We start from the raw sequence: 14262 nt of genomic DNA, 5'->3' as shown, positions 1-14262 counted from the left end.
TCACTGCAGCCTCGACCTCCCAGGCTCAGGCCATCCTCCCACCTCAGCTTCCTGAGTAGCTAGGGCTACAGGCGTGCACCACCATGTCAGGCTAATTTATTATTATTTTTTATAGAGACAAGTTCTCACTATATTGCCCAGGCTGGTCTTGAACTCCTGATCTCACAATCTTCTCCCCTCAGCTTCCCAAAGTGCTGGGATTATTTTGCTTCTGACTGGGCTCCCCCAGCCAGGGGCAGGAACGACATCCTAGGAAGACAATCTGTCTAAGCAAACACTCAGCATCAGGAATGAGCAGAGGTTGGGGCATGGGGGGATGGCCACAGGGAATGCTGGGGAAGGAGGGGACATAAATGATTCTATTATTGTAGCTTTAATGAGCAGAGACAGCATTCCCTTGTTGCATCATAAATTGCCTGGGTTTCATGGTCACTCAGTAACTGATGGTAGGGAAAAGGTTTTCCAAGCCCAGCCCCTCTAGGTGGAAGTCTTTGTCCCAGCTGGGCCCCAGCTGATTGGATGGTGGCACCCACATTGAAGATAGGTCTTTCTCCCTCAGTCCACTGACTCACATGCTAATCTCCCTTGGAAACACCTCATAGACACCCATTGCTCCATCAGCCTTCCAGGCCTCCAGCCATCCAGTCAAGTCGACGTGTAAAATTAACCATCACAGAACTTGTGGCAAATAAGACTTCAAAAAAATCTGGATGGGCATACATTTACAACTGGGAAGTGAAAAATCTTCACCCTAGTAAACTCCCCCCTCCCCATGATTTTTATTCCCTGGAACTAATTCTTGTCAACACCATGGTGGGTTGAACAACTTCCATTCAGAACTGGTCCATCAGCATTTGGCCCGGACACATGTATTACAGTCTTTTGAAGAAATTTATTTGTTTACCTAAATTGGATTATCCCAGACATGCTGTTCTGTGAGCTTTGGTTTCACTGAAGAATAATATGTCTTCCATATTTTCCCATGGTAAACACTGAGTTAATGTTCTCCAGTGGTCACATGGTGTTCCACTGTTCAGGTGGACATTGCTTAGCTTTGCAGGTCCCTATGGGCAGGATTCTGGAGGTTTACCAGGCTTTTCCCATTGCAATTCTGAAGGCTACTCAGGAGGCTGAGGCAGGAGAATCACTTGAACCTGGGATTCAGAAGTTGTAGTGAGCTGAGACTGCACCATCACACTCCAGCCTGGGCAACAGAGTGAGACTCCATTTAAAAAAAAAAAGACGATATTTGATATGGATTGACTCTGTGTCCCCATCCAAATCTCATCTTGTAGCTCCCACAATTCCCATGTGTTGTGGCACAGTCCTGCTGGAAGATAATTGGATCATGGGTGCAGGTCTTTCCCATGGTGTTCTTGTGATAGTGAATAAGTCTCACGAGATCTGATGGTTTTAAAAATGGGAGTTTCCCTTCACAAGCTCTCTCTTTGCCTGCCGCCATCCATGTAAGCTGTGACTTGCTCCTCCTTGCCTTCCACCATTATTGTGAGGCTTCTCCAGCTATGTCGAACTGTGAGTCCAATTAAACCTCTTTCTTTTGTAAATTGCCCAGCCTTGGGTATGTCTTTATCAGCAGCATGAAAATGGACTAATACAACATTCAAATATCTTAAGTAGTTGTTGAAAGGTTTCTCACCCTCAAGTATTTTCTCCCATTCAGGGTGGGGATTGTCAAATGCCTGAAGTTGGAGGAGGCATTCAGTCCCTCCATGCTGCTTTTGAAAGAGATTCATGCTCTGCTCTGCCCATCTAGAACTTCAAAAGTGAGACCCAGGAAATCACTCTGTCAATCACATCTCAGGCCACCTGTGAGAAAAGTGTAAACCAGAACCTTCCCAAAAGTCTCCTAGGAAAGAAAAAAACCTGTGTGTCTCTCTGTGTGTGTTTCCCTGTGGTATTCAAACAACATTTTGCAGGGATTCAACATCTTCTACATCAAGCCAACAGTCAATATAAATCGAATTGGACCTAATGACTGGATTTCTCTCCCCTCTCAGCAATGGTGACAGTGATTTCTCAGACGCCTTTTAGTTACAGACAAGTTTCTGAACAACATAATTAGGTTTGGGTCTTTGCAGCCTGCCCTATCGGACTATTGATTATCCACTAAAATCTCCTGCCCTGCAGATGTCTGGATGTGCAGTCGGCATGGCAAGTGTGCGAGGACAGCTTTGAGCAGGGGGGTGTAGGAGCCTCCACAGGGCTGTGTCCCGAGTCTGTGGTCCCTTCCAATGTCCTCTGCTGTGAAGGACCACCTGTGGGTGCCCACCTATTGGCCCTCACAGTGTCAGACATCATCTGCCCCCAAACCACCAAGGTCCAAGAGGCAGAGTTCTAGTTCTCACCACCCTGCCCTTACACGTGTATGACCTTGGGCAAGGTGCTGTCCCTCTCTGGGTCTGCTTTTCTGTGTGTCAAAGGCAGCCACTAGACTTAATAGCCTCAAAGACCCCTTGCAGCATATAGTTGCTACCTGGTGCCATCTCACACAAATAGTTAATTTACAACTTTCTCTCAGCCCCATTTTAAAAAGCACAAACAAACAAACAGACACAAAACCCAGATGAAATTAGTTTAGTTGAGCCCAGGAGGTCAAGGCTGCAGTGAGTTGTGCCACTGCACTCCACTCTGGGCAATAGAGCTATTCCCTTTCTCTTAAAAAAAAAAAAAAGAAGAATGAGCCCAGATGAACCTACTGAAACATGGACAGGGCAGAGGCCTGTAAATGCTTTCTCAGGGCTTTATGTGTTCTTACAGGTCGAAGCCCAGGAAGGCTGTGATGACCATATAAAGCTCAACATTTGCAGCAGAGAGAGGACTTGAGTTGGGCACTGGGCTAGGAATAGGATTGGGAACGGTAGAGGGATGAGGCAAATAGCATGACTGATAACTGTTTCTGGGGCATGGAGGGGCCAGTGTGATTCAAGCAGAGGTAGGAGTGAGGGCTGGGGTGGGGTGGGTTGTGGATGATCTTGGGAGTCAGGCAGGAGAGTATAGATGTGAGGTATCAGGGAGCTACCTTAGGCACCTGAACAGGGGAGGGTTTTGTTGGAAGAAAGTGGTGGTTCATGGGGATCTACAGAGTCACAGATAGACTGGAGGCAGCACATGCTGCCGGGTGGGGCAGAGAGGAGGCTTCTGGGGTAGGAGTTGGTGGCAGGGACAGGAGTGGGGATGAAGAGGGAACAGGAACCATTCAATAGAGAATTGGAGGGTGCCTGTGCCATGCTGTGGGCCTTCAGCTTTGATGCCACAGCTGGGATCATGGGATGACATCTGGGCATTTTGCTTCTGGCTGGGCTCCCCAGGCTGGGGCAGGAACGACATCCTAGGAAAACGATCTGCCTAAGTAAAGACTCAGCATCAGGGATGAGCAGAGGTTGGGGCATGGGGGGATGGCCACCGTGAATGCTGGGGAAGGAGGGGACATAAATGATTCTATTATTGTAGCTTTAATGAGCAGAGATAGCATTCCCTTGTTGCGTCATAAATTGCCTGGGTTTCATGGTCACTCAGTAATTGACGGTGGGGAAAAGTTTTCCAGGCCAGACCAGGTAGGAAGAGGTGAGGGCTTGGATAGGTAGAAGAAAGGGAGTGGATGTTCCAGGTGGAGGAAGTCACTTAGGCAAAGGCATGGAAGCTGGCCTGAGCAACAGCAGATCACTGGACCCACAAGGAGACAGCCAGTGAGGGCCGAGCCTCCTGCGTAGTGGGTGCCTGATGGCATTGGTGAGTTGCCTGGGATGGTAAACTCACTTCATAAGTGATCAGGGAACTTGGATCAGCCACAGCATTTACTGAACTCTTACTCTGTGCCAGGCTCTGGGGACGCAGGGGTGAATAAGACACTGAAGCCCCTGACCTCACTGAGCTCCCAGGGGGAGGGATCCAGAGGCCCAACATTAATGACAGTCATATTAGTAACTTTGTGATTATGATGAGAAATACCAGGACTGGAAGGTTTTGGGATCTATCAATATGGCACAGAGGACATATGCTCTGGTGTCAGGGAAGGCTTCCCTGGGAAGAAATACCTTCCCATCCATTGACTTTCAACCTGTCTGTGTTTTCACCTAGGATGTAAAGGCCAAGGGAGAATTAATGAGATGTAGGCAGAAGAGGAAAGGACATTTTGGGCAGTAGGAATGGCCTGAGCAAAGGCCCTGGGGTAGGAGGGAACATTGGGTATATGAGCAGATGAGAGGCTAGAAATGCAAACAAGATAATCAGATGGAAAGAGAGAAGAGTTCCCCAGGCAGAAGGAACAGAGAGCAGAAAGGCCCTGAGGCAGAGTGCACTTACTGAAAAGAGCCCAGTATAGCTGGGTGGGGAAAGGGGGGGCAAGAGGGAAGGCCATGGGCAAGTGGTTTAAGAGGAGGAGAGGAGCTCCCAGGCCGGTGCTTCTCAGGCTGGAATTCTGGGGCCCTGGAGATACACAAAGACATCTGAAGCCATGCAAGAGCCCAGAGAATCATAAGGGAATCTGATCTGAGATAGACAGCAAGGACAAATGTGGCAAATTAAGATGGAAAGAGTGGGCAGGGCTGGACCAGGCGTGTCCCATTGGGCCACATGGAACACTTTGGACATTATCCCAAGTGAGAGGCCATTGAAGAGTTTTAGACAAGGAAGTGGTGTGACCATGTTGGTTTTTTGCAGCTGTCTCTGGCTGGGGAGGAAGGTAGACTGTATGAGGCCTGGCGATGCTGGGAGCAGACATGGGGGTAGGAGTGGGAGTGGGGATTGCAATAGTCCAAATGAGAGTGGAGGATCAAGGCATGAAGCGAATGAAAACCTGCTCTTCACAGCCAGCTGGCTCCTCTGCAGCCTTCAATGACAGCAAATGTCCTCAGACAGGTTAGTGATTCTATTAAAGTAGCCAAACCTGGAGACCCTCATTTACAGATAATGCCACATGAAGCCAGTTAATTCAGTGATTGAATTATTAAGTTAGAGCATCTATGACCTAATGTCATTGGTAGTCAGGGAGGCATCCTTCACGTAAATTGACACTTGCCTTCCCATTCCCTCTTAAAATCAGAAGAGTCGATTTGGTTAAATTTTATACAGAAAATGTTCTTTTGCAGCTGCCTACGCAGAAAACCTCAGAAATGCGTGAGAATGAAATACATTCTTTTTCTAATCATAGTCTCATTATTTACCTGTATGCTAAACAACTGATTGTGTTGGCGCCAAGTGAAAAACAACCCTCCACCTGAATGAGACAGATCTTGGAGGAGACTTTCCATGTATTCTTGAAAAGAATGTGAAGTCTGCTGCTGTTTGGTGTAAATAAATACCAATTAAGCCAAGGTGGCCGCTGCTATTGTTCTGATCTTCTATGTCTGGTGATTTTTTTGTTCAGCTGTTCTATCAATTGTTGAGAAAGGGTGTTCAATTTCCCCACTTTGATTATGGAAATGTCTATTTCTCCCTTTCATTCTGTCCATTTTTGTTTCATAAATTTGGGGCCTTATTATTGGATGCATATGCATTACGACTTTTATATCTTCCTGTTGATTGACTCCTTTTCTCATAATGAAAGCTCCTTTTTAGATCTCTGTTTCAAGTTTTGTTTTTGAAATATATTTTATCTGAAATTAATACACTCACTTCAGCCTTCTTAGGTTTACAGTTTACATGCATTGTATTTTTTTCATCCATTTACTTTCAACTGATCTGTGTCTTTATATTTAAAGAGTGTCTCTTATAGACAACATAGAGTTGAGACTCTTTTTAAAATCATTTCTGACGACTTTCTTTTATTTGTAGTGTTCATTAATGTTTAATGTAATTTTTGATTTAGCTGGGTTTCCTCCATCATTTTATTTTTGTTTTCTGCCTGAGTCCTCTGGTTTTTGTTCATCTGTTCCTCCTTCCCCTTCTTTTAAAATGACTTGAATACTTTTTCTTAGAATGCATTTAGTTTTAATTTTTCTGTTAGCTGTTTAGCGATTCTTTGCATTATTTTTGACAGTGGTTGTCCTAGGATTCCATCATACGTCCTTAACTTTTCAGAGTCCATTTACAGTTAATCACAGGCCCTTCACATAAAGTATGGAAATATGGTCTCATTACAGCCCCAGAACCACCCCCATCCCTTAATAACAGTTGTTGTAAGTGACACATCTGCTTATGTCATGAGTCCCTCAAGATGATGTTATAATTTTAATTTTAAACAGTTAAAGGTTTATACAGGAAGTTAGAGGGAAAAGGCAAAAAACAAAACCACAAAACAAAAAGAATCCATCCAAGAGTCTTTTGTCTTGAGCCAGACCTAGCCCTTTTCCGATGTTTTGCCATTGTTTTCTGGGGAAGGAGGTTTCCATCTGCTATCACTGCCCTTCAGTCTGGCTTGAGACAGCACATGGCCCTGCCTGCTCCCCAGGCGGCATCTCCCTGCATGGCCTGTGTGTTCAGTGCAGCCAATGCTACATTGAAAGTGTTTGCCTTTTCTAAGTGTCTATGGTGACAGCCTCTTTATCACCAACGTATCCTTTTGGCAGGGGTGGCAGTGGTGGGGTACCTTATGTACAGAGAGGTGAGTTGATTCTCTGCCCTGTTCTGAGCAGACTGTGGTGCCCGTTTCTTGGTTTCTTTTCACTTATTTCCACTTCATCCTATATCCCCACTCCTGGCCCCCTCCCGGAGAAGGGGATCCACTTCCAATGTACTTGATTCATACCCTTGGATGGGAACGAAGCCTCCAAAAATGTAATGGTGCCCATGTGCTTGTCATGTACCCACTTGGAATTATGCTATAGAACTTACTCTCCTCCTCCTCCCAAGACCCAAGGCCTCCTAAAATCTGCCTGTGGAGATGTGTGCAATGCAGTGCACGGCTTCCATGGCTCCGTGGTACTCTACAGTTGCGTCCTCCACATTTCACCTACATCTTCCCTAGTGAGGGAAACCCAGGTTGCCTCATTTCCCCACTGCTGCACACAACATGGCAATGACCATCTGCACACGACATGGCAATGACCATCCTTGTCCATGCCCCTTAGGTTCTGAGTAGGGATTTCTCAGAGACGAACAGGACAGAGAGGGAGAGGGAGAGAGAGAGAGAGAGAGAGAGAGAGAGGAGAGAGAGAGAGAGAGAGAGACTGCAGACTACCTTCAGGTCCTGTTCTGAGCCCTCTCACTTCCTACTCTCCAGCCACAGCATGGGGAGCAGGCAGACCCTCCCTTAAGGCACGTAGTAATCCTCCCACAAGCACCTTGTCTTTGCTCTCCTAGGAGGAGATTGGCAAGGAGCTCTTGAGGGTCTTGCCCAAAAGGCACTAGCTCTACCCAGTCTGAAGATGACGCAAACAAATCATGTCTAGATAGAGCCCTCCTAGGAAAGTTCAGTTGAAGCTGCCAGCCCTGGAGATTCAGGGGACTGAGATACAGGCCATGGGAACCACCTGGGGCTATGTACAAATGGGATGGAATTTCCCACAAAGCGCAGTGGTAACTGTCTCAGCGACTTCTCTAGTGTGCCCGGAAACCTACAATGTATCCTACATTTACCCAGGCTCTTCCTGGGAGCAGCTCTTTGTGCAGGGGCTCTTCTGTGGGTAGCCTCTGGGGGGCTTTTAAGTCTGGCTTCTTGGTTTGAACAGAAGATGGCAGAGAGAGAGAACTCTGGATCAGAGGGTGGGCACTTACTTAATTCCACCAAAAAGTTCCTGATTGCTCTCCAGAAAGGCTGCGCCAGTCCCCATGCACCCCAAGGAAAGTACCCTTGTTTCCCTATATTTTCACCAACAAATGGCCTCGCCCAACTTCCTATTGTTGCCAGTGCTCTGGGTGTAGGGCTGCGTCTCGACCTCATTTTAATAGGCATTTCTCTGATTACTAGTGTGTGAGTGTCTCTTCATGAGCTTGGTAGCTATGTGGGCTCCCCCTTCTGTGACCTATCTGTTCCAATCCTGTGCCAGCTCGCTGGCTCCTGCCTGGCTACTCTACTCTCCCTTCCTTCCCTGTCGGTGTGTTAACTAGTACGCCAGGCTGGGCTAGCCTAGGAACCATTGAGTCTCTTGGGATGGTCTTGTTCGTTTCTGCTCTGACCCATTACTTGCATGTCACAGCTTAATGCCCAGGTGTTGAGGGTATTGTCCCTGTGTCCAAGTTCTCTGGTGGGGGAGCATCTGAGGATTTTCCCCCAGGAAACACCTACACCTTCCCTGTATCCAGCACTTCCCATTTTCCAGTAACAGAGAACACCTAATGGATGTCAGCCACTAGGCAAGGCCCATCCCACTTTCTCTCTATAACTACGCTGGGAGGGAGGGACTGTTAACCTGCTGGAGAGACAGATAAGCAACTGAGGTATGTAAAGGTCAAGCAGCATGACCAAGGTCATGTAACTTGTAAGGGATGCTGTCTACAGCTTAAACTCCTGTGAGTGTATCTCCAGTAATGTCTATTTCAAATAACTGCTATGTCCCAGGTGGCTACTTCCTAAATAGAATTTAGAAATTATCATTCCCAAATATTGAAATGTAATGAAAAAGTCAATCCTAGTACCACCTTTGTACCTCCTCCGTCCCCAGTGTCTAAAAAAGGTGCAAGTGAGTGGAGGGAGAGGAGGGAGAGTTACTTCCCTCTAGAGAGGAAGTAACTCTAGAGGAAGTAACACTTCTTTGAGGGTTACTCAGAGGAGGAAGTGAAGTAAAAAGAAGTAGCACCTTCATGAGGGTTTGTAAGGGAGGGCCTGTCTGATGCTGGACTGCATGCTTTCCTCCAGGAAGCCATGCTGGGACTGATAGTGGATGAGGAAATAACTAGAAAAGAAGAGGAAGAGGAAGGAAAATGTGCAAAGGCCCTGCGGCAGAGAAATGCTGAGAGGAATCACTGTGGCCAGAGGGGGAAGGCAAGGGCTGAGAGGTATCAGAAGTGGCTGTGGAGGCTCTTCAGCCTGGAATGGCAGGACACTGAGTGTATATGACGATGTCCCAAGCTTTTGAGACCCTCAGTTTTCATGTCTTCCATTCTAAAGCTCATCTGGCTGAGATGGACCTGGGTGGGGACATGCACATGCTCCTGCATGGCCTCCCCTCTCCACAGTCTCCCATCTTCCCCTGGGCAAAGAAAGGCTCCCTTCCTATCTAACCTGAGTCTGACCCCCTTCCTATATACAGTGTCCTGAGGCACAAAAACATCCTCGGCACCAAACAGAGACTTTTGGTGTCTCTTTCATCAAGGCTCCAAAAATCCCCTCCCTATGCGTCTCTTAAGTAATGCACTTTTAATACAATTTTCCTTTTTATGTTTAATCATTATTTATCAAAATGCATATTTGTGTACGATGTCTTGATCATTTAAATACCATTAATCATTGGTATAATCACATAATCCTAAAGAGAATTTTAGAGCCTTATGGCCATAAGAAAATATTTATTTATTTATTTATTTATCTATTTTTGAGGCAGGGTCTTGCTCTGTTGCCCAGGGTAGAGTGCAGTGGTGTGATCATGGCTCACTGCAGCCTTGACTTCCTGGGCTCAAGTGGTCCTCCCACCCCAGCCTTCCAAGTAACTGGGACCACAGGTGTGTACCCACGCTCGACTATTTCTTAAATTTCTTTTGTAGAGGGTCTCACTATCTTTCCCAGGTTGGTCTCGAACTCCTGGCCTCAAGAGATCCTCCCACCTCAGCCTCCCAAAATGCTGGGATTACAGGCATGAGTAACTGTGCCTAAACTTTTTTTTAAATAGTTTCAGCTTTTGTTTGGGGATTCAGTGGGTACATCTGCAGGGTTGTTACATGGGTGTATTGAGTGATGCTGAGGTTTGGGGTATGATCGATCCTGTCCCCCTGGTAGTGAGCATAGTACCCAAGTTAGTTTTTCAACATTTTCTCCCCTCCCTCCCCCTCCCCTTTAGTAGTCTCCAGTGTCTATTGTTGCCATATTTATGTCCATATGTAGAAAATTTTGAAAAGCTAATGCATATTCACATATTTGTCATAGTTCACATAATAATGTGATGAATATAGAATTTAAATGATAAAAGCATTACAGTAGGATAAAATTATGTTGGAAACAGAATGGAAACATACTTTAAAGGGGTAAAGGACACAATGTAAATATTTTGACTATTAAAGGGATCCTTGTTTATATTTTTAAGTATAACATGGCGGTTTTGTGTTCTTATAATATATAAATTCCCTTGGGTATATTTAAAAGAGAGAGATAATAGTTTTATATATAAAGGTCAATAAGTACAATATGCCCTATTTAAATATATGATTAAAAAACTCATTTTAGATGCCAACTTGAAAATGTATAAGGCAAACATATTGTTAAACATTTTTTAGAGGGTTTCAACAAAAAGTCTGAAGACCCTGTTATAGGCCATACTATTCTAGGGGTGGTGGCAGTGATCGGGAGGCGGGAATGCTGAGCTGGCATTGTCCTTGGAGCCATCTACATCCAGCTGTCTGGGCTGGAGTTCGGTGTGGCTTCCAGTGTTCACTGCTATGATGCTGCTATCAGGTCAGAATGTCAGCAGGGATTTGTGTGGACTTTTACTGTTTCCCCAGCATTAACCACAGTGCCTGGCACATAGTAAGAACTCAACACATATTCACCGCATGAATGAGGGGCGGGCACTTACAGAGCTCTCACTTTGTGCCAGGCACTGTGCTAAGAGCTGCCTATGCATTCCCGTGGAATTCTCACAACCATGCTGCAGTAGGTCTAGTGAGTATCCCCATTCCAGAGATGGTGAAACTAAGCCACGAAGAGGATACATAACCAGCCCAAGGCCAGCAGTCAAGGAAGTAGCAGACTGGGACCTCGGCATGCTGGTAGGCACCCTTTACCATGATGCTTCTCTGTCCCCATGGTCCCTGGGGTAGAGTCTGCATCTTGGGTTCTGAAACTCCAGAGCAAGCACTCTGGGGCACTCCGTGAGTGATACCCTCCTGCCATCTTAAACGGCTCTCTGCCATCTGCTTCCTCCTCCTAAGTGGTTTTCCTTCTGTCCTCCCTGTTTAATATTTAAGTTGCGCACATCCTGCGACATCCTGGAGACCCATGTTCCTGACCTACCTACCTATTCAACCATCTCTTCTCACACATGGGGTAGCAATGGGAAGCACAGGGGGTCTCTGCAAGGGAGTAGGGAGGCGGAGAGAGCGGGGACAGCCACACACCACACTGCTGTTCTCAGTGGCCTCCTGCTGACAAGCTAACATTAATAAAACAAGGCCACTCTTCTGCTAAGAGATTGTGACAGGGTAACATTTATTCTAGGTGGCTTTCCAAGAAAACAGCTCCTGCTCCCATGGTCCCCTCGGAGGGCCTGCAGAGCTCCAGCGATGTCAGAGGGCATCTGTTTGTTTCTCCTTTGCTTCTAAAAGGGACCTGTAAATCAAAGGCAGGCTCTTGGCCCGTGGCAGTGAGGATGACAGGTCTGCAACCAGCTACATACAGGCCCCTGGCTCTAGGAACTACCTCTCACCCAGACGCCCAGGCACAGCAGGGAGGGGCAAGAGTACAGGACACAGGGCCTAAGCCTGCTGCCCCGCCCACAACCCACCCCCTGGCCCTTTCTCAGAGGCCAGGCGCACTCACCTAGCCTCCAGGGTCCCCTGCTCAAGTGGCCCCAGAGGCCCAAACCCACTGCTCCCACTTTCTGAGACCTGGGACCCTCACCTCCCCAGCTCCCACCGTAGGGCGACACTGAAAGGTGTCCCCTTTTCCCCCGTCACCAACTTAAGGATGCCCAAGGCTCTAAGGCTCCTCAGAGTGGCACCCCCGCATTGGGGCTGCAGAGGAAGGAGAGGGGAGGGAATGGTGGGTGCAAAGGGTGGCTTTCTCAGGAAAGAGAAGCCTGTCCCTGGCTCCCAGCACCTGTCACCCCTGGTGATCTTACCCCACGGCCATCATTCCCGTCCTCAAGGCCCATTTCAGGTACACTGAGGCTCAAAGAGCCACTTGATTTATTCAAAGCAGCTCGGGCCACTACTTGGAGCCACAAGAAAGCCTTGTCTCCTCGCCTTAGTCCCTGGCGCTTCACCCTTCGTCCAGGGTCTCTGACCTCTTTCCCTCTGCGCCCCTGCCGCTTCCCCAGGCTTGGGTCCCCAAGGCGCTCGGCCACGCGCAGGGTCCGGGGAAGAGGCGCGGCCGCGGCCGAGGCGGGGACAGGGAGGCGGCGGCCCCTCCTGCGCAGCGACGGCGCGGGCGGGTGGAGACCTGGGCGCCCCAGCCCCCCGCCCCCACTCCCTCCGGCCGTGACGTCAGAGTCGGAAGGGGTAAACTGAGCGGCGACGGAGGGGCGCTGGGGCGGAGACTGCGACCCGGAGCCGCCCGGACTGACGGAGCCCACTGCGCTGCGGGCGGTGGCGCGGGCGCGGAGGACCCGAGCAGGCATAGCAGGCGACCCCGAGGTAACGCGGCCCCGGCTCCCTGCTAGCAGGGCGCGGAGCCGGAGGGGTGCGCGGCCGGGGGAGGCAGGGAGGCAGGGAGGCCCCCAGAGCTACGCGGGCGGGGCTACGGGGACCCCGGGGCAGCCGGGGCGCAGGGCGCAAGGTGCACGGGGCCGAGCGTGCAGTGTGGGAAGTGGCACAGTTGGGGGCGTAGGGGATCCGGGCAGCGTCCTGGGGGTTCCAGGTTGGGTCGCCAGATTGGGTCCCGACGGCGCTCGCGGGCGCTCTTTCCAGGGAGCGCAGGCGCTCGTGGGGACGTGCTCGAGGCAGGTGAGCCGAGGCTGGGGCGCCCGGGGGTGTCCCCGGATGTCGGTGTGCGCAGCTCCCTGACTTGCCCTTTTGCGGCCTGGGGGGCGGGAGAATGGGGGTCCCCGGCCGCCTTGGGTCCTCACCGCGCGCCGCGCCCGCAGTGGAGCCCCGGAGACATGGCCCTGAACGAGCTGGCGCTGGTCCGCTGGCTGCAGGAGAGCCGCCGCTCGCGGAAGCTCATCCTGTTCATCGTGTTCCTGGCGCTGCTGCTGGACAACATGCTGCTCACCGTCGTGGGTACGTGCGGACAGGGCACCCCTGCCCCGGCACCCCAATCCCGGTGCCCCTTTCCCGGCACTCCACTTACCCCAGCGCGGTCCCGGAGCTCTGCCAAGCCCTGGGAAAGTTGGAGAACTCGCTTTGCAAAAAAGACATCCCCTCCAGGCTGCCGCGCCCGGGCTAGGAGGAGCCACTTTGGTGGCTTCGCTTTCCTGATGCTCGGGTCAAAAACTGTGACATCCGATAAGACCCAGAACTTATGTTTCCCCCTGATAATTTCCCGCATCCTCTTGCCTGCTTTCACTGCGATGAAAAAGATTTCTGTTCCAGAAGAGAAATTCCTAAAAGTTCAAAATTACGTGTTAAAATAATTATTGGGCTACTCGAAAATGCAGGTTAATAATCTGGTATAGTACCTAAAAGAGCAAGTTTCGATCCCTTACTCCAAAAAAAAAAAGGCATTCAGGTATATTGTATTAGTGAATGACTTGAGATGGAAATATTTCAGGAACCATTGCAAGAGCGATTTGAACAATGTTGGTTTTATTCTTTTTCCTATAATAGAATTTTGAAAAATTAAATAATTGAAATTCAGATCGCTTAATTAGGCCCATTAACAGAGAAGCATTTGGCATGCATTTCCTTAAAAAAAAAAAAATCCCGATTTTTAATGAATGAAAAAAAAAATCACGACTCATTTAGACTGTAAGTGGTGGGAGCTGTTTCCTTTCTCTCCATTTGCAGGTTTTCTCACAGAGGTTTTCAGAGCATCTGATAGGTTTCATCTCAAGGAGTTATCAGAGCCGTGGAGCTCATCCCTGTTCAGTACCAAGGGTATTAGTTCTGCTTAGGCTGGAATGCTCCATTGGACACATGTGCTCACAGCTTCCATTATATGTTTCACAATTTAATTTGTTTTTTTTGTTGTTGTTGCTTTTTGTTTTGTTTTTTGTTTGTTTTTTGAAATGGAGCTTCACTCTGTTGCCCAGGCTGGAGGGCAGTGGTGCAATCTTGGCTTACTGCAACCTCTACCTCCCGGGTTCATGTGATTCTCCTGCCTTAGCCTCCCGAGTAGCTGGGTTACAGGCTTGCGCCACCAAAGCTGTCTAATTTTTGTATTTTTATTAGAGACAGGGTTTTGCCGTGTTGGCCAGGCTGGTCTTGAACTCCTGACCTCAGGTGATCTACCCACCTCGACCTCCCAAAGTGCTGGGATTACAGGTGTGAGCCACCAAGCCTGCCTGTGTCACAGTTTTGCTTTTTCCTTGTGAAAGTCTTAGAAATTCTTAAATC

General features: G+C 48.7%; 2 protein-coding genes across 3 annotated transcripts in view; one reads left to right on the top strand and one right to left on the bottom strand.

Moving 5' to 3' along the window:
- Positions 1-11230: 11230 nt before the first annotated feature.
- Positions 11231-12970, bottom strand: LOC117066200. Of its 2 annotated transcripts, none has more exons than XR_004430201.1 (2): positions 12834-12970; positions 11231-11377 (listed from the first exon to the last, which is right to left on the bottom strand). XR_004430201.1 is itself a non-coding variant. In XM_033181582.1 (2 exons), exons 1-2 carry the CDS (start codon positions 12384-12386, stop codon positions 11258-11260), a joined length of 618 nt encoding a protein of 205 aa, XP_033037473.1. In that variant the 5' UTR covers positions 12387-12556; the 3' UTR covers positions 11231-11257. The 2 variants fall into 2 exon arrangements, 1 of the variants encoding a protein (XP_033037473.1); XM_033181582.1 differs by lacking the exon at positions 12834-12970 and adding an exon at positions 11889-12556.
- Positions 12265-14262, top strand: part of SLC18A2 (solute carrier family 18 member A2) — a 39979-nt gene continuing 37981 nt past the window's right edge. Inside the window, exons 1-2 of the mRNA XM_033181581.1 lie at positions 12265-12402; positions 12852-12987. Of these exons, the coding sequence (XP_033037472.1) occupies positions 12867-12987 (121 nt within the window). The 5' untranslated portion in view covers positions 12265-12402; positions 12852-12866. The remainder of the gene's footprint in view (positions 12403-12851; positions 12988-14262) is intronic.

This window comes from Trachypithecus francoisi, unplaced genomic scaffold (genome assembly GCF_009764315.1).
Source record: "Trachypithecus francoisi isolate TF-2019V2 unplaced genomic scaffold, Tfra_2.0 Contig01579, whole genome shotgun sequence".
In the NCBI taxonomy this organism is placed as follows: Eukaryota; Metazoa; Chordata; class Mammalia; order Primates; family Cercopithecidae; genus Trachypithecus; species Trachypithecus francoisi.
The sequence above is the reverse complement of the archived record's forward strand: the minus strand, read 5'-3'. Positions and strand labels throughout refer to the sequence as shown.